Source organism: Protopterus annectens, chromosome 3.part1, assembly GCF_019279795.1.
Source record: "Protopterus annectens isolate FY-2018-M chromosome 3.part1, PAN1.0, whole genome shotgun sequence".
NCBI lineage: Eukaryota > Metazoa > Chordata > Ceratodontiformes > Protopteridae > Protopterus > Protopterus annectens.
The window spans coordinates 538,280,701-538,301,625 of NC_056732.1; the positions used below are offsets into that span (position 1 = coordinate 538,280,701).

At 38.7% G+C, this 20,925-nt stretch overlaps 1 protein-coding gene across 4 annotated transcripts in view; it reads right to left on the bottom strand.

Annotated features, from left to right (window-relative positions):
* Positions 1–20,925, bottom strand: part of LOC122798203 (sodium channel protein type 4 subunit alpha-like) — a 2,607,519-nt gene that overhangs the window by 328,737 nt on the left and 2,257,857 nt on the right. For all 4 annotated transcript variants that reach the window (XM_044066954.1, XM_044066957.1, XM_044066953.1 and 1 more), the window contains exon 19: positions 15,427–15,581. In XM_044066954.1, coding sequence (XP_043922889.1) covers positions 15,427–15,581 — 155 coding nt within the window. The remainder of the gene's footprint in view (positions 1–15,426; positions 15,582–20,925) is intronic.

Consider the following 20,925-nt stretch of genomic DNA (forward strand, 5'->3'; position numbering starts at 1 on the left):
CTCCGACATAGCTTTATGTGGTGATAAACACCCCAATCCAGGACCCACTACACTCACCCTTCCCACTACTCCCATCAACAGAACCTCCCACAAGTCTTTACATATAGTAAACCTAAATCTCTGGAGCATTAACAACAAAATCTCTGACTTTCATGCATGAGTTGCACACAAACAACCCGACATTATTGCAACCACCGAGACCTGGCTAAGACCTCACATTAAAAATACTGAATTTGACCCTCCAGGCTTTCAAATAATACGATTAGACAGGACACATAAAAATGGAGGCAGGGTCACCTTTCTTTTCTCCAACTCCCTCAATCTTGTTCATTTACTAACCCCCATACCACAGTTTTCCAATGCAGAACTCCTCATAACATTCTTAAATATGAACAACAGCAAAAAATGTTGCACAGTAGCCCTCTATATCCCCCCTGGAAACAACATTCCAATACTGGAAGATATTCTAGCCTGGATTTCCTCCAGTATTAAAAATGAGATTATCATACTAGGTGACGTAAATATCAATTGGGTAGAACTCAACTCTAAACATACCTTCTTCAAATATTAATCTTTACCGAGCTCATAAAATCCCACACCATACCAAAGAGAATGATAACGGATCCATTTTAGGCTGGATTCTGGTCACAAATCCCAATAAAATAACCTAAGCTGGAACTCTCCCAAACACCCATAGTGACCATCTCCCTGCTTTATGAACCAAGCTTCCCCCTCCAGTCAAAGTCAGCATCAATTTAAACAAACTATCAATCTGACTTCATTCATCCCTACCACCTTTAACAATATCCTAAAATCTGGTGTTTACTACAAACCCTCCCACTGGGTGAAGCTGTTGATTACTTCAACACCACCTTCATGAATACTTTAAATAGTCTAAGACCACTACATGTACAGTGGATGAAAAACAACCATGCCCCTTGGCTATCAAAACCCACTCGACTTTTCATTCATATAAAAGACAACGTGTGGAAGCTATGGCAGGCTCACAGAAACATCCTAAACCTACTAAAATTCAAAGATCATTACAACTAAGTAAAGAAACTAGTCAACAGAGATAAAAAAGAACATTGTTTGTATTCTGCTTTTTCAGACATTTTCCTAAATGTGTAAATAGAGATATCGGCCTTTAATCACATGTTATAACTAGATTGCTAAATTTGGAAAGGGACATTATAACTGCCTCTTTCCATAGCATAGGAAAAGATTCTTGAGCTAGGGAGAGGATAAAAAGAGAGGTTCTAACTGTATTGCTAACGACATAATGATTGCTTCTTTCCATAGCATGACATTCTTGAGACAGCATTAGTTTAAAAAAGATGTGGATAAGTGGCGTAGTTTTGCTCCTGTACAACTTTATAAACCATACGTGGAGGTCATTAGGCTCAGCAGATCTGTGGCAGGGAAGGGAGCTTTGCAGGAGGTTGGTTTCTTAATGAGAGTTCTTCCTGAAATAGAATGGTAGAAGGAAGGAGTCATAGGATTCTAAGGTAAAGGTTGTTGGAGAGATGTTAATTATAGTGTTTTCAAAGATATTGGAAATTTCTTTGCTAATGAAGTAGAAGTAAAAGATGAAAGAGGCCTAGCCATATTTGAGTAACCAACTAATGTGGTGACTTCTTTACATATGTGCTTTAGATGACTAAATGTTAAGGTCTGGCATGTACACAGGTATGTTGCTTTATGTCATCGCCCTGATTTCTTAGCTTGATTACAGATGGCATAAATAGCACATGACAACTTGTATCCCTAAAGCTTCATTAACCATGTCTGCTGTGGTGTATCTGATCAGATAACATCATCATCTCAGTGATGCCCAAGCATAATCCTTGAGAAGAAAGGCAACATTAATGTCAAACAAGTACTATTCATGGTACCAGCTCAAGCTTAGAAAGCCACAGGGTTAGAATTAGTATGCATTAGTAAGGTGGTGCAGGGGATATATGATGTACAGAAAGAAAGACTAGAAACCCCTTACATATTTAAATTATTTAAATTATGCAATAAGTTTGTCATTTTTACTTAAATACTTGAGCTACTAGGTTGGTTTTCCTGAATTTAATTAACATAAAACACATTTTTGACAGCTTTCAGCAAAAATAATTTTCTTCCTATGCTTGTCACTATATTTTTTGACTATGTTGTCTCCCGTATTCTTCCCATGTTTTCCACATTTCCTGTTACCCATCTTAAAGAACATATTCTTTGTCATGTTGCATATAATTCCATTCACCACCCAACCATTCAATAACTGGAACTACTTTTCACAAAGCTATTTCAAAATCCACTGATATCAGGATGAAGTTAAGTGTATATAAGAGGAACTCTGATTTTATCTTTTATCCCATTCTTGTTTCTGTAGGGTCTTTCTTACCTGTTTTGCCATCTCTTTTATTGCCCATATGAAGAGCCCTGGGTAGAATTGGCATCCTTGTCTCATTCTTCTGTGTATTTGCCACACTTCTGGTAGAACCCAATTCACCATTACCATTACTTCCATCTGTTGGCCCTTGAACATTTTTCATATCCATGTGAATGATTTGTCAACTGCATTTCTTGAAAATAGTATTTTCCATAGGCAGTCTCAATATCTTATGTAAAATGAATAGGACAGCTCCCTTTTTTCTACCTCCAATTGTATTTTTCCAATATGACTTTTTTATCCTGTATAAAGCTCTCCTGTCCTTTTTTAATTATGTGTAGAAGTACTTCAGCTAATCTAATCTAATTGTCAATATAGTCCATGATCAAGATGTCCACATTTAATGGAGAATTTGTGGTGTAATTGTTTGAGTATAATGGGTCTCCTTTTCCTTGGGGATTTTTACTATTCACACTTTCCTCAATAGTTCTATTTTCCCATTTACTCCTTTTTTCATATCCTTGTTCCAGGTTTTGCCACAGCTGATCCTCTTCCAATTTGTAATTCTTCCATCCTTTGCACTATCCTTCTTATCTCCTCCCCTGTTACTTCTGCGTCTAGCTTTTCCATCTGAGTTCCAGATATTTTATAGCTTGAGTCATGATAGTCAAGCCTCATGCTTTTTACCTGTATCAGCTCCTATCTCTTATACAAGTTCTGTTAGAATATTCTGAAGAACTTCCTGATGTCTTAGTCCTCTTCTATGATTTCTCTCCTGTGTTTCTACTCTTTACTGTACTTGCCTTACTCTGCTTGCACTTCTTTGCTTTATATTTTCCTGTGCATTCATCTGCCACCCTCTAGTATGCCTTCCAATATCAGGTTTGTGTTTCCACAGCTGTCATTATTTGGCTTTCAGTTCAGTCCTCCCTATCTGTTATCGTCTGCTAAATTCTTTCTCCTCCTCTTCCTTTGAGTTCAACTGCTTTTCTATGTCTGATGTCTTTTCATATTTTCTTTCTCCTTGCCCTTTGTCTTCCTATTTGTCCATTCCCTTTCAGTAATCTTCACTCTAAATGTGTCTTTGATCCTAACCCAGCATGCTTCCTTCATCTCCTCTATGTCCTCTTTATTATCTTTGAGAATTTCTTCAATGTTTCTTTTCAATACAACCATCTCATCCTTTTGACATTAATGGCTTCCCCACTTCCATCTTATCCCCTCTGACCCCCAAATCTCTAGATTAATGACATTTCACTGTGACATGGTTTTAAAATTCACTCTCTGTATCTCTATTTCTTCTACTTTTTTCTGTCTTCTTTTTCTATACCTAAAAATTGGTCCAGTCAAGCAGTTTCTTCTAGACATATAGCTCTTTTCTTAGGGTACTGTTCCTTCTTTAGGTCTTTCCAGCTCTCCTTCCTCCATTGTTCATGCAGGCCATTTCAAGTCCTTCAAATGTATTATTTTTCCCAAACAATCTGTCTTCCTATGCATTTACAGTTAAACTCTCTACCCCAATATCACTATGTGTATCTCCTTACGCTTTATTACCCAACATCAGTTAAATAAATCACTGTTGTCTCTGTTCAGGGCACACACATTCCCTGTTATACATCTCCTCCCTCTGATCCTGCCAAAGTATCCATCTCTCCACTCTACATTCTCCATTATGGCCTGAAAGCTTTTTTTTTCTGAGCAAGATTATTACTCCTGCCTTCCTCCCACCTGTCTTATAGTCATTTTCCTTTTTAGCATATTCCACTGAAGAAATGCTTCCAGTATCCTTTATTTATTTATTTATGTACTTATTTTACATTTGTTGACCAGGAGTGTGCAGCTGAGCCAAAGCCCTTTTTCAGTGGAGGCCCAGGAAGAAAAGCTCCATCAGTACATTCAATTAACAAAAAGTAGAATACAATGATGATTTAGATTCTTATAGTAATAACAAAACATGTATAAGTCTAAAAAAAGGCAAAAGTTGCTTACTATTATTATGTATTGATTAGACAGTAGCAGAAATTCTTGCAGTGTTTATAGTTATGTAAAGGGAAGGAAGGTTAAAAGGTGGTGGAGAGGGAAAGGAAAGGAGTAGAATGAGAGAGGGAGAAAGGGAGGTTTATGGGGGTAAAGAAGAGGGTAAACTGATTTAATGATCATGTAAGATGGCTGAGGTCAGGGAGGGTGAGGGCATTGGCAGGACCAATGACTTTTAAAGTATTCATTGGTGGCAGATTTGAATTGTTTGGGGTGTATGTGGGTCCTGATTTCATGGGGAAGTGTATTCCAAGCAATGGAGGGATGGTAGCTATATTTATTATACCTAATTCCGCAGTGGTAGAGCGGTAGCATTGTTACCTCACAGCAAGAGATTCTACCGTTCGATTCTCGGCTTGGCTTGGGAGTGCCTTCTGTATTGAGTCTGCATGTCCTCCCTGCAGTTGGGTAGCATTCAAAAGACATGCATGCGTAAATGGGTGTGTCTTTGTTGAAGGTTGGGCGTCGAGCTGGCACCTCGGCGTTTTGCAGAAATCTACTGCCAATCATTAGCAGACTGGAGTTCTGCTGTGGCGAATTTCACTGAAAAGCCAAAAGACAAACAACAACATTTGACTTAGGTTTGTGGACTTTTAATAGGTCTTGGGGGTAGAGCTCTGGAGGTTCCTAGTTGGGGTATAGTGGGAGGTGAGGGATGATAGTTCTGGACAAAAGGCAGTCTGATAGAGAATGGAGTGTATGATTTTGAGCTGAGATTAGAGCAGTAGGTGAGGTAATTCTATCCAGTTTAGGAATTTTAGGGAGATACTGGTGGTGTTTATAGGTTTGTTGTGGTGCAAATCTTGCTTTCTTGTGATAGGTTGACTCAGGTTTGATGTTAACTGTGGAGTTGAGATTTGTAAGTATTTGGGAACAGTATGTTAGGCAAGGTAGAAGGTAAGCATGTGTAAGAGTAATCCTGGCTTTTGTGGTAAGGAATTTTGTATTTCTATATAGGAGTCCCAGTTTCTGATGTTTTTTTCTGATGCAATTATTTATGTGTAGATCAAATTTTAGTTGATCATCAATGGTAACTCCAAGTAGTTTTGTACTAGATTTGACTGTTACAGGAGTATTGTTTAGGGACATTATGCAGAAGGAAGATTTGATATGGTTAATGTTTGTGGGAAGAAAGAGAAGTAACTTTGTTTTTTTAGGGTTGAGGATAAAGCTGATTATTAGAGGGCCATGTCTCAACTGAGTTAAAGGATGACTGGGTGGTTGATAGGAGTTCGGAGGGTGAGTTGGCAATAGTGATGACTGTAGAGTCATCTGCATATTGGACAATGGTTGACTGAGGACAAGAGGAGTAGAATAAATTGGTAAAGATATTAAAAAATAGTAGACCAAGAATGGCGCCTTGGTGAACACCCATTCTTACTGGAAGGGGAGTAGATAGAGCAGAGTGCCATCTCACTGACTGGAGTCAGTCAGAGAGATAGCTAGAGAACCATGTGACTGTGTTAAGGGAGAAATTAAGGTCAGTTAGTTTGTTAAGTATGAGAGAGTGGGAGACAGTGTTGAAAGCCTTACCGAGGTCAAGGAATAGACAAGAGACAAGTTTATGATCATCTTTGGCTATGGAAATTGTGTTGAGGAAGGACAACAGAGCAGTGGTGGTACTATGCTTAGGTCAGAAGCCATGCCGTGTGGGAGTGAGTAGTTTGTCCTGTATAAGATAATGCATAACTTGTTTGTGTATACATTTTTCCAGGACTTTAGAGATGGGGGACAGGTTAGCAATAGGTCAGAAGTTGGATTTTTCTGTGGAGTTACTTCCTTTGTGAACTGGTATTGTGTAGAAATGTTTCCAGACTGAAGGAACTTTAGATTCAGAGATAGAGCGATTTGTTAGGATAGATACTAGTAGAGCAAGGGGATGGGCGGCTATCTGGAGAATGTATGAGGGGATATTGTCAGCAGATACAGAACATGGTTTAAGCATAGAGAGTAGAGTTTTGATATAGGAAGTCGGTACAGGTTTAAGGGAGAAGGTGTTTTCAGAATTAGTAGTTAAGGAGGGTTTAAGGAAATTAGGGGAATTGGAGTTGGAGGGGTTGGGATTAAACAGCCTGGATATAGACTCAATAAAATAAGTATTGAAGGTGTTAGCTATATCTTCAGATGAGTTGTCTGGACATGGATTTGGAGAAGTTGGGTTCCCAGGATGGAGCATATGTTTGATAGTATTCCAGTATGTTTTAGAATCAGTTTTTAATATTGTTGGGTGGTTGTAGTAGAAATTTTTTTTTTATCTTTGTTGATGAGTTTTTTGTTTGGTTTCTAAGTTCTTTATATTTTTGTATGTTGGTGAGGAGTTTAGATTGTGCCCATATTTTCCATGCCCTATCTTTAGTTTTCATAAGGGTGTGAGTGGTTTTAGATAGCCAAGGGGATATTTTAGTTTTTATCCAAATTTTTCTTGGTGGGGGCTAAAGAGTTTAAGATGTTAAGGAAGGATGAGTTAAAGGATTTGACAGCTTTGTCTAGTGGGAGCAGGCCACCCTTTAACGTTGTCTGTTATAACAGCACTATACCCTCTCTCAGACTACTGATTATATTGTGTATTTATTCCGCTTTTATTGGGTCATCGCCCCAGTATTCGATTTTACATACCCTATCTGACTGTTTTCCTCTTCACACCTGCCCTAATTACTCTACCTGCTAGTTTTCCATTGTCTCCCCTGATGTAAGCCAGATCAGTGATGCTTTGCATACTACCCATGGTCAGACCCCTCCCTCCTGCTCAGGACATAGATGGCCTTCTGACTGTGGTATATCACAGCAATTTAAGTCAGTAAACTGGCGTTCGGTCTTTATTCTCCTTGTATCCCTCTTTCCTACCTGTCTCATGACTTTGCTTCCATTGGCATCTCTCTGCCTTATTTATTTGTCTTTGTTTACTGGGAAAGTCTGACTAGGTAATACTCATTTTCAGAGGAGGCCCAAAGAGAAAACCTCCATTTGCTTACATTGCATTACACTACTTGTACTACTAATAATACTGTTTGCAGTCTTTCCTCCTCTTCTCTGTGTGTAATATTTCTGGAATTGCCTTGCTAATGTAACTTATTCATAACAACCCAGAAATGGTACTTACAGTTCTTTTGCATGCACTTTTTTATCCATTCCCCTTGACTGCAGCTTCTGTATTCGTCTCTTTTGTCCTTTACTCACTTGATCTTTCCCCTGGCAGTAATCTCTCACCAATGCTTGATGCTTCCATCCAAGGGGCTTCCCTCCCTGTTATTTTTTCTCTATTATTTATCTCAGTTCTTTGCTGTGGCAGGGTTAGCCACCCGGCAATGTAAACCTTGGCTCAAGACGATTGTCACTGCTGAAGTGACACCCTGACCCCATGTGCAAAATGGGAAATGGGGTTAAGGATGGATGATGGATGGATTTTGTTCAGTTTTTTCTTGCACATTTTCCATTTTTATTACTGTGGAGATTCTGACCTTTCCTTTCTCCTACTCCCAATCCATTTTTGTGTAAGCACTTCTATTCCCCCTCATACTTTATCCATTCATGAGAATCTCCACCCAAATTATATTTTCTGTGGCAAAATTATTAGAAATCATGTGAGATAGGAATACAATATTAAACTCATTAGTGATTCAGTTCTTCTAGATCACTATTGCCTTTTGCCTTGAGTTCTATTTTTCTGGGCCCTTCTGTCTTTTGTTCATGCTACATTCCAATCCTTCTAAATTTGCCTGGCCATCATTCATCCATTTGTGTGTCTGCTGATTCCCTGTCCTCTCTGAAATACTTTCTTCTCCCTGTAGCTTAGTTGTCTGTTTCTTGTCCCACACAGCTATGAGTGCCACTCTCAGTCTGTTATCCTGCCACTCTGACTTTGTCTGCTCTGGTCTCTCCTTTTGTTTCTACACTCCCTCTTCATATCCTCTCTTGCAGTGTTTTTCTCTTGTCTTGTTTCATTGGCCCTCCACCATTTACCTCTCTTTTTTTTTCTTTCTCTTCTGCTGGGATTTCTCAATCATCTCTATATCTTGATTTCTGTCAAATCTAGTTTCTTTTCTTTGCCCACATATGTTAGTTCTACCACCCCCATCCCCATTGCTGTGGGTCTATCCTGCCATTCCTCTCCCTAAATTACTTTATCTGCCAAATGCATGTTCTTTCATTAAGACAGCATGTATTTGCTCATCTAACTGTAGCATACTGTAAATCTTTTCCCCTCTGAGTTTCCTACAATGTTGATGGGTAGTTTAGCCAATCAGACAGACCAAGTGCCTTCAGTTCCTCTGATTTTTCCTTTGGAATAATAAACATTTCATGGAATGGAGTGTTTTGGAGAGCCATGGCTTGCTGCACTATCATCGTTTTTCCTTGTTATGCATGCAAGCAGGCCAGGATGTACAACAGGAATCTTGCTGTAGCTCTTCATCTCCCAACTCAGGGAAGCCTTTCAGACTTCCCCCACCCCCATCTATGTGTCAGCTCTGGGTGAAGGCATTCCGAAAATCAAACAGCTCCTCTTTCTGCAATACCCATTACCATAACCTGAGTTTCTGGATCACTTTTCCAGACCATCTATTTCAGTCTGACAAGCCGTTAGTTACTAATGTGCTGTTCTGATTGTAGTGATAGTGTCCCTAAGCTCTGATTTTCATGTTGCCTTTTCCTCTCTCCTACATGTACGCTTATCTAATTCATTTCTTCTTTGTGTCATGCATTGGTGTTCATAGTTCTTCCACTTCCTGGGCCACTGTAGGAAGTATCTATAAGACCCAGCCAGACATTTTTATTCAGTGCTGCTCAAACTATCTTGTCTTTTAGCTGCTCTGTTTCACTCACCTTGATTTCTTTCTTTATTTATTTTATAGTGACTCTGTTTACTTCACGCTGATGGAATATTTGTCTTGAGCAGCCATTTACCTCTGGCTCTCTAGTACCTCGAAATGCAGACATACATAACTTTACACATTTCTTTCACATATCAACTTTTTCTGCAGAAAAGTCAAGTACTAAGCAGGTTTCTTATCTTTCAAACACTTAATTATGAACTGTTAAAATTGCTACAGCTCTGCTACAACTTGCTCACTCATTTTTCTTTTGAAAAAAACAAAAAAAAAATAGCATTTTTCCAGTTTATTTCAGGTTCCTCAAAACTAGGTTGTGTTTGTCTTCCCTCTGTGTACTGCTATGCACTGCTGGTGATACCTTCTCCTGGGGAAGCATATAATATTAAGGAAAACCTTCTAATTATGAACAATTTCAAAACTGGCTGCAAGTACTTCACTGATAGATATTCTCATGCATCAGTTCAAATGTTCGGCCTTGTTCACAGTACTACACTTATATAGATTCAAAGGTTCACCACAACAACCACAAGGGTCTTTTTTAGCTTAGCCATGCATCCTAAATACATCCAACAAGTTTGGTGCCATAGAGGTTATTTTTAGGGGTATGCATAAGCTAAGGCATGATGGTTGAAAACACTGGAATTAACTGCTCTCCAAATATTTTTTCATTAAAACCCATTGGCTCTGCCCATTTATTCCCCTGTACCATAGAATTACCCCAGTATAGACTTGTGGGATAACACCCATCCATCTACTCCACTTGACTCTATCTGATGCTATACTGTTGTTGATCAGTATCTTCCTAGCCATATTTAGCTGAATGGCACCTTTTCATTGTAATCAAATAAAAGCTCTAAATCTTATGAGACTATCTCTTAAAATAGAAAATTTAATGGTAGAATGGAATCACATAATAATGATTTATAATGTAAAATAAAGGGTAATTCCTACAGTAAAAACAAGATATAGAAAAACCTCAGTCAGCATCGATGCACAGAATCATAAAGCCTTGACTACAGCCCAGGATACCCTGTTTCAGTTAGTGACTCAGGCTTCTGAGGTACTGGCAGCCAGGGAAGGATAAGTGTGTCCATCTTGGATGGAGGACACTTGGAGGCTCCTTGATGTTGATCGCTAGCAAAGGTTGGAAACAAGTAGGGAGACATTGTCCAAAAAGGGGATTGGCAGGGGACATTAAATTAATCTAAATGGAGGTGGGACTCTACACCAGCTCTTCCTCATTGCATGATAACCTCCTGGTCATAAATAGATGGGGGGGTAGGAAATTAATAGGGCAGAAATACTCCTCAGCAGCAATATGATGCTGCACCAGGACCCTCAATAAGTCTGGGGGAGTAATGCAATGCTCAGTAAACCCAATGAGCAAAGATAGGCACTAGGGCAGATGATGGCCAGCTGCAAGGAGGAAAAATGTAAGGATACAGGAAAAGTATTAAAAGCATCTTAGTGTGACAGGTCCCTGCATTCACTGAAGTGAGGGTTACATGCTGCAATCCTTGCTAACTATATACACTAACTCTGACATCATAATGCTCTGATCAAGGTGGGAATACTCCACAGTACTGCAACATTGGACTTGGCCTATATTCAGGTACAATGGCCCTAATAGTTTTAATAATTCTGAGGACTGCACAGGCAGACAGTCTTTATTACCTACTACTGCAAGGTAAAGCCCTCTATGGCCCTGTCAAGCTTATCCATTACTCTTACGACTTTGCACTCCAATATTGTCCTTTCATCCTCCCTCTATCTTACCCAAACCTACCTACACAATTTGGCAGTTTTTCTTATTGTCTCCAAAAGAAAAGCCATGTTTTTCCATCCAAGTTGCATGGGTTCCACCAGTTGCACAGACTTCAAAATCCTATCACATGGCAAAAATCTACTTGGAATCCTTACAATGCAAGCACACTCCAACTGCAGGTTTTGCAATGTGAATGAGTAGCAACTATAGTCTCAAATGTAACAGCAATTAAAGCAGACCATCAAAGGAAACATAATGCTAGTATACAAAATTTAAATTTAAAACTGGACAGATAGTGCAACAGTAAATATCAATGCCATCTATCATAAAATATCAAAACATTTTAGAAAATAAACTTAGAATAAGGGCTTCTCTAAGAATGAAGCCTTAGCCTTACAAAAAAGAAAAATTATTTCCTAATAATGGCCCAATTTAAAGACCACGAAGATAAAAAGAATTGTGCAGCTGCTGAGCATCAATAAACAATACCAGAACTGACTAGATTTAAAGTCATATTGAAGGATGTTGGTTTAGGACCAATTGATCATTAAACAATGCATTTAGAAGCCAACATGGGATTGTTTCTGCAAGAGAACCCCCACATTATACTGTCGCTAGATATATCTGATAAACAAGGACTAGCAGCCACTTACATCAGGAGAAGAGGACTTCCAGCTGAGAGTACTAGGTCTTTTATGGCTGACAAGGTCACAATGGAAAGCTATGGATTACATGCAAAGTTAAGGCCAGTGAAATTCTGAATAGAGACAGATATCCTATAACTAACTGTCCTACAACCTACCTAGATTATAGATAGTTTCCAGTATGTTAAATATTCCCGGTATTCTTACTCACATTATGTCTGAAGCAAAACATCTTGAAGAGTACTGGATTGACAATGCACCCTGCAGTACTCCATGGGTCACTTTCCTTATTTTTGGCATCATCTTTCAAAGTACATTCCTCCTTCAGGTCAATCCCCCACCATCTTCCTACCAGTCTCAAGACTTCTTCCAAACCTCTGTGCTGCAGCCACTGCGGCCAGTGATCATCCTTATCATCATCGTTGCCATCATCATCATCCTTCCATTCAATCATGCAGCATTCCAATTCCTTAGTCCAGGCCCTCTCCCAAGCAACATTCTCACAAGCTATTCTATTAGCTGGCCATGTGTGATAGAGTCAAAGGCATTGCTGAAGTCTGGATTGATCACATCTGATGGTATTCCTTTGCCAATTTTTCCTGTAAGCCAGTCATAGATGAGGTTTCATTGACATCTCCCTCTGACCAAGGACTCATGTTGGCTGCTGTACTGTAGAAAGCTACCAGCATTCTCCTTAAGGTTTCAGTTCATAACTTTCTTTGACACTGCTGTTACAGTGACAGTCCAGTGGTTCCTAGGACTCTTCATACTTCCCCACGTACAAGCGTACCAAACTTGTTTTTCTCCATTTCTCAAGTACTTCAGCACTGGCCAATGCTCTGTTAAAGTTCTCATTTTGTTCGTCTGCCAGCACACTGTTGTGATTCCCAAGACTTATTGAGAGGTAGCCATTTAATTTCTTATGCTTTATCCTTCCAAAGGGCAGACATTTTTCAGTTCACTACCTCCATTTCTGTCCTGCTGTCTCAGGAATGCACTTCCCACTTTTGCCTGACTCCCTCCCTTTGTTAAGACTGAAGCAAAGTATTCATTCAGTAGATCTTTTCTTTTTCAAAGTCCACTCTGATCTACCACATATCTTCACTCAAACTGGCAGAGTATATCCCTCCTTTCCTCTATTCTGCCAAGTACCTAAAAAGTCAGAGCTCTCCTCCATGATCCCATCTGCCAAATACTTTTCATCTTGCCCCTTTGCTGATCTAGACACCTCTGTTGCCATTCTATAAGCTGCCTAGTACTGGACTCCCTCTGCTTCCTCCCACCTCCTCTCCTCTTCTTGTAGGCCCTGTTTTTTTATTGGTAATATTATATTTCTATGTGGCCACATTGTTCTGTTCCTTATTTCCCCTGCTTGCCTTTTCTTCAGACATACTCAGATAGTTACTCCACATTTGACCCATTACCATAACTTGTTTGCTACTTAATTTTATTCACAGTCTCCTAATGTACCTTCTATCCTCACCTCCAGTTCAGCATAATGCCCTCCCTTGAAAATACCACACCATCATCACTGTCATTGTATTCTAACCCCTTCCTCTGACATCAGACAGTAGCATCATCATTGTTGGCCAACAGTACCTTTACCTGGACTTCAGTGACCCCAGATTTTTTGGTTAGGACCACTTGCATAATCCTATCCTTTCTGGTTGTTCATCAGTTGGCTGAATTATTAAAGATACAAGAACTCTGTCATCTCTTGCCTCCAATCTACAACTGAATTTAGAATTTCCCAGTTTGCCCATAATAAACTTGTATCCCCTATAAATATATCCTTCTTCCTCTTGGCCCATGTGCTTATTTCCATATCCAGTCTCTTATTTCCTTCCTCTTTTTAGGTGTCCTCAGGATATTGTGTATTTGTTAATTAGCTCCACCCTTTTCCTGAACCATCCCATGGCACTTACGCTGGGTTCTGATACTGTGCACTTCCTTGCCCCATTCTTGGCATGGTACTATTCCATGTCTCTGACCTCATATCTAATGGTCCTGTTTGTATAGATGGCCACTCCACCACCTTTCTCTTTCTTGTTTGCCATTCCTGAACACCCTAGGCCTAGGCACCTGCATGTTGCAGCCCCTCTTGCCATAGTCCATGAGTCTGTTGTTACCAGTAATGTCCACTTTCCCCTCTAATTTAATGCCTTGCTGCTCTCCCATATGTTTCCTCTGACACTAAGCATTGCAAAGTAACACTACATAGCCATGCTCAACGTTATCTTTGTTTGTTTCTTTGGGTACTCACCATTTGTGTTTACCTACTCTTTGTTATGTGAGTACTTACATCGTCTTCTGCTTCTATGAAATGTCATAACCCTTCAAATGTATTTCACTAGTATGAGGAATAAGATATACCTTTAAAACCAAACAATCTCTGCTGTCCCTTTTGAGCTAAGACGAAGCCTGTCTTTGCTCTAGAGTTGGTCTAGTTGCCTGGTATCCTATCATCTTCCTAGTAGTCCCAAGCCATTCTCCTTCATCTACTGCTGCAGCCAGCTGCTATATTGTTGAATCTTTTCTTTCTTTACCATGTTGGTTACTGGCACAGGAAACAGTTGGCAAGGTTCCGTGGTCAAATGAGTTTTTTTTAAGAGATAGTGGTAGGTGTGCCAAACTCCTCTGCAGTAGTAGATGGATAAAAACACTGTAACAAAACTGAAACTGCTGTGAATTAGGCATTAAAAAGTCATGAGTAAGAGAAAAAAAAAATACAAAACAAATTTGGTTAACAATGGCAGCTATTGTGCAGAGTAATGTAATAAGCAGATTAGATGGGCCCAGACGATGCTTCTCTATCAACATGATCTGAGTTCCTAACAACACAGTGTAGCAGGGTGAGTGAGTGAGTGATATAAGACAGAATGAATGAAACAAATGATGGTTCTACATGTTTGCATGATAAATATCAATAGCTGTATTATTTTTAGTAGGCAAATCTTACAAGAGAAATTAGCTATAAATATTCATACAGAGTTCCACTGTGGCATGCTTAATATACTGACAATTCTTCTTCCTGCTTTTCCCAGTTAGGGGTCAACACAGTGGATCACCTGTCCGCTCCTGATTGGCAGGAGAGTTTTTATGGTGTCAACTTGCCAGCCCGGCGCCCAACCTTTCACAGAAGGCACACACATGCACCCACTCATACCTAGGGCAAATTTAGAGTGTCCAATCCACCTACAGCATGTCTTTGGGATGTGGGAGGAAACCGGAGCACCCAGAGGAAACCCACGCAACCTCAAGGAGGACATGCAGACTCCACACAGAAGGCACCCCAGCCGAGGATCGAACCAGAGAACCTCTTTCTGTGAGGCGACAATGCTAACCACTGCACCACCGTGGCCACCTACATAATATACTGACAATAAGTTGTTTTATTGATAGGTTTAATGTTCTCATCTTCTAATTCATGTTGTGAATTACTGCTTAATTATACTTAATGACACGAGAAAGTCATACGTATTTCCCACCCCCAGGTAACAACTCACAAATGATCACAATACGTTGCTGTCAATTTCTCTAACAAAGTTTTTTGAATTATACAGCTTTTGGATAAGCTGATAGGAGAACTATGAAAACCCAAGAAAAACAGAAACAGCATTTCAACCAAAAAAAAACTTTTGAACTTCTAACGTATTTATTATTCTATGTTCATAAATAAGAAATCCATTGGATAGCATTTTCAGTCTTTATTAGCTATAGAATATTTCTAGGTTTATAATAGTAGAATTGTAATATAATAATTAAACTTACCAAGGCTCCACTGCTAAGTAGGATCATGAAAATGATGAACGTTTCAAACCAGTTATGTTCAACTATTCTGTAACAGGCTTTCCTTAGTTTCCACCATATCTTTCCGGCTCCCTCAGTGATGTCCACCTCACAGCAGGGACAGTGACGCACACATGCTAAAATGTAAAAACTATAATCAGATCTAGCAAATCAACAAAGAAGTCTATATTACAAAAAATGACAGAGAGCACAGATGGCATGGTTTGATAGAAGCATAACCCAAAATGAAAAATGTAATAGCCTCAAAAGAAAGAAGAAACACTCTGTTGAGTGTATTTATATAACAATAAATAAATACATTACAAAGGAAAGCTAAAGACAAGATGTACAATGATCTGTTGCTTTCAATCCACCTAATTTTTAGTCTTTTATGGTTTCAGGCTCCCTAATCCTCAAGTCATTTGGTGAAAAAGGGTGAGACAGAATGGAAAATGAAACTTACTCCCATTCCCCCCTCATTTTCAAAGATATCACTGAATTTGTTACCAAATCTCTTAGGGCACATTGACAGTTTGAAATTAGTGAGTACTGTATTGGGAATTTATAATAAAGCCTGTACATGAGAAATACTATTCCTTCCAACAGCTGTAATATATTTAGTCAGAAGAGCTTTTTCATGACTGAGAATGCTTTAAGGATATTTACTTCTTCACTTCTAAAGGATAAGGGTGCTGACTTAAACATGTATATGCTGAAGGGAAAAAATCCAAATTTGTGATTCACAACATACATTTTAACTATAGAAAAAGAAAAGTAAATTATGAGCAGAAAATTAAAATATAAGATTATAGTCTCCACTTCAGACGATCCTTAAGGTACACAAAGTGACATAAACTGTTTAAATACATGTGCAGCTCAACATAATCCAGATAGCTGTACTCTCTTTCCCTTCACCTGCAGCCTTTGATGGCCTCATATTGTGCCTTCAACACTCTCATTTGTGGTTATAGCCATGGCTTGCTGCTTGATGCATCCAGTTTTGTAAGGACCCCCCCCCTCCAAATTTTGAAAGAAGTTACCTTTAAATGCTATGCTTTTTGTAGAAAATTACACGTGTATGTCCATGAGTCCCTCAGTCAGCCCCAACACTGCTAAGGAAGAATGGCAACATTATCTGGCTCTAAAGCAGCCAAATAATCCAGCTAAATAAATACATGAAATATTTGCTCCAAAGCTGTCTTCTAAAAATATAACGGTAGTTATGCAAATTATCTAACACCTTCAGGAAAAGATGTTTGAGAAATCTCACTTAACAGTTGTTTTTCATCTTTTTTGTGATTCTCTGACATACAACTGTAGCTGGCTCCTCCCAGCTGTCCACCCCTTGCCCAGCTTTCCTCCATCAGTGTCAGATCCTTGTAAATGCTTATGGAGTCTCATTCTCTGCCATGTGCAGTGGTCAGTTTCATTCTGCTTGTCCACCACAGTCTCTGTAAGGTACCATTTTTTTATACTGAGACTGACCTTTGAAGGTCAGCTTTACTCATGCTATTCTGTCCCAACTCAGTTGTACAGTTTTCCCTTTTCATAGCAATGCCATCACACTGTGCTTTTATGATACTGAGGGTCATTAAGATTACTTCTTTTCATTCCATCTTCCATAATAATGCAGTAAAGGGTTAGCTTTTGCACAGCTAAAACATAAGCTGCACATTCTATACCTTTACAACACAGATGCTTGAGCAGATATACCCTGTAGCTGCTATTGGTTTCATAAAGATTAACTTCTGCTTTACTTAACTGGCACCCTAGTGCCATATTAGCTAATACGCTAGTTGGTCGAGCATAGAAAGAGGTGTTATAGGACTCCAGGAGCAAAGGAAGACCATCAGTCCATCTCATTTACCGAGACACATTAGGGTAACATTTTGGTCGTGGACAAGCATATGTGCAGAAAGGATGATGTGCTCTGTATCTTTTGGAGTACTGTATTGTATGGGAAAGTATCTACCCACTGACAAGTGTGCACTAAAATAGGGAACCATGTCTTCCCACTTGCAGTAACTTAGAGATGTGCCTTTCCTGTAATTTTTATGACTTGAGGCAAGGATTGTAGCAATGCCATAAGATGCAGTTGGCGAGTGTATCTTTAATTTGTGTTAATTATGCTATTTACACACCTGTCAAACATTAGTGTAGCGATAACACACAACTCTCTCTCTCTCTCTCTCTCTATATATATATATATATATATATATATATATATATATAGATATATATATAGATATATATATATATATAGACTTGCTTAGAAATACTCTTATGAAATGCATTACACTGGGGTGTTTCAAATACTCAAAGGTGTGCATGATTTCCTCCAGCATCCCAAACACCCTGCCACTAGGTGAGCTTGGATATGTGAACTTTTCATATATATATATATATATATATATATATATATATATATATATATATATATAGGGGTCTACTTCATATGTTCAAAATTCCAAAACATCAAAACTCTGACCATCACAGACCAGAGCTCTGAAGTTCCAAAATGTCGAACCTTCAAAAAAATGTAAAATATGAAAACTTTTCATTTTACATTTTTGCAGGAGGGCAAGGCACCCTGCACCCCAACAACCCCTGCTATATAAATACACCAACTCCAAGATAGCACTGCAGTGAAGAGAATGGTAAAGTTCCCATTCCACACTGTACAGCACTCTCCATTCACAAGGTTTGATATTCCGGAACTCTGATCCTCTGGTCTTCGAAGATCAAAAGTTCGATGTTCTGGAATTTCGAACATATAAAGGGGATGTGTGTGTGTGTGTGTGTGTGTGTGTGTGTGTGTGTGTGTGTGTGTGTGTGTGTGTGTGCATGCTTATACGGATGCTAACCATAAAACAATAAACAAGCTCTCTGATATGATAAAAAATAAACTTTGATCGTCTTCTGTAGTTATAAGGTAAAGCTAAACATATTTCGCTTATACAAGCTTTTTCAGTATCTATCTCTCTACCTCTATCTGTGTGTGTGTGTGTGTGTGTGTGTGTGTGTGTGTGTGTGTGTGTGTGTGTGTGTGTGTGTGTGTGTGTGTGTGTGTGTGTGTGTGTGTGTGTGTGTGTGTGTGTGTGTGTGTGTGTGTGTGTGTGTGTGTGTGTGTGTGTGTGCATATATATGTATGCATGCATATCCCCTTGGTCATTTGTGATTTTTCAAGTCTGATATGCTTTAAGTTCAGTTATTTGCACGTCAACTAAATGAAATAAAATTATGCATTGTAAATCCCTTCTGAACTTTTTAGGTACACCTGTCATGAACTAACTAAAAATGTGTTCTATAACTTTAATGATGTTAAAAATTTTAAAGCTTTGAATAATATTGTATTCGGTACAAACGGAGCTGTGATAATGTAATTTCAGCTACTTTTATGACTGCTTTTCTCAACCTGCACTTTCAAAGGATAAATTACTAGACTGCGATATTTTTATTCGCTCTGCTTGCATTTCAATACGACTATCGGTTTCAGATCACATTTCTTCACTTTGAGAACTGTTTTATTCATATAATGAATAATTTTGTGAGTAGACAGATACAGGACCGGCTATTAATAGATGTATTAGGTTTATTTTTCTAAGGCTACAACACAGAAATATGCTAGCTATATTTTATAGAACCACATTTGAAAACAATGCCAAAAGAGTTAAGTTGTTCTTTTTAGTTCAATAATAGACATAAATGCCTTGTTTATTGTTTTTCCTTCCCCAGAGGCTGCCCTTTTGTTAAACAGTAAAGCTTAAGAAGGCTGAATAAAGATGAAGACAAAGTATTTCTGTAATATTTCTTAGCTGATATACGCTTTGTATGTGTCTGAAGATCAAGTTTATTAAAATGAATGTTGGTACAAGTCCACATGTAAAGCTACTGACTCATTTTATAAGTGGTTATGCAGTCATAACGCAGAAGATTATGACTGGGACTCCAATCAAAAGCAGCTTATTATATGTTCAAGACACGATGCCAAGACATTTATGTTGAAAGCAAAGCTCAGGAGATGCATAATAAAGGTTCTGAACAGCCAGACTTAATCATGATTTTTGTAGTGCACAAAGCTTTATCTGATCTTTGTAGCACTGCTTACTGAAAAAAGTGTAGGGGCACAAAGTGTTTTACTAGCTTTCAAAGCTTTTGAGAGCCAGTAAAACACTTACTGCTGCCAAACAGAAAGCAAAGAGAGGCAAAGTGACCCTCTGAAAAGCAACACTTGTTAAAGAGTTCATTTTGCCACACTTTTTGGGTATCTTGGCCAGCCAGCACTGCCTACAATTCATGCCTAGTCGAAGACCCAATCTTAAAAATACTTAAACTTGCCTAGGAGGTTGCCACCCTACCCCAGATGATCACAGCTTTCCATAAACTATAGTACACCCTCAGTATATTGCACTTACCCTTCCTTCTGAAAAAGTCAAGCAGATATTGCCTTATCATTCCTCTAATCAACCATGGGTCATAGGGCTTTCTCCAGCCTCACTATTTAGCTAGCATTGTTCACACCCTCATAAGTCAACTTAACCAGTTTAACATATTTTTATGTGTTTTTTGGATCATGTATGCCTGTCACTTTCATTAAAGTTCTGTAATAAATTACATTCCAGAAAGATTAGAGAGTAGCAGCATGCTAGCTAGGCCTAAAGAATATTAAGCCTTGCCTCACTGAGGAAATTACAGAATTTCAAGATATACATCAGAATAATGAGTTTAACACTGAACACATTGAAGTATATTTCATATGGTAAGATTAGATCTTGGAATAAACAAAAAAATTGTGATGGGAGCAATAAATAAACCATTTACAGGATTACTTGACAACCATAATGAATACATTTCGAAAAAGTAAACTTAGATAAAGATGTTCAAAATATTATAAACTAGACTAAAACAGCATACAGATAATGAAACAGAAATGGTTCTTGAAAATGTTAAGATTTTTGTTGTATGCAATGTTACTTAAAAGGCAAACACGTAACCAGAAGTTAAATTTTTTTTTACAAAGACAACACTCCCCAGGACACATACAGCCACATCTCACAATGTCTTAACATCTAAGCCTTTAATGCAAGCTACCATACAGCTCAATATATTTGTCATTGGAGACTATTGTGAGACACACTGATGCCCCCACACCAGGCTGAGCAAGGACACAGTCACGATCAGTTGCCTATCAGGGGCAAGGAACTGCCAGATCACACATGCATTTAGCATATAGAAACACAAGTACCAGTATGACTCTATCATAGCCCATGTGAGTGTTAATGAACTGACACATACCTCCCTGGACTATACGAAGAGAGACACAATAGAGCTTTCACATTATGTGTCTCAGGCAAGTATGAGCCTGGCACTGAGCAGCATTCTACCTTCTCCAAGGATGATACAACAAGATAAACAGAAGATGACTGACTTTAACAGCTGGCTTAGTTAATGGTGTCATTCTAAGGGGTCTAATATTTGCTG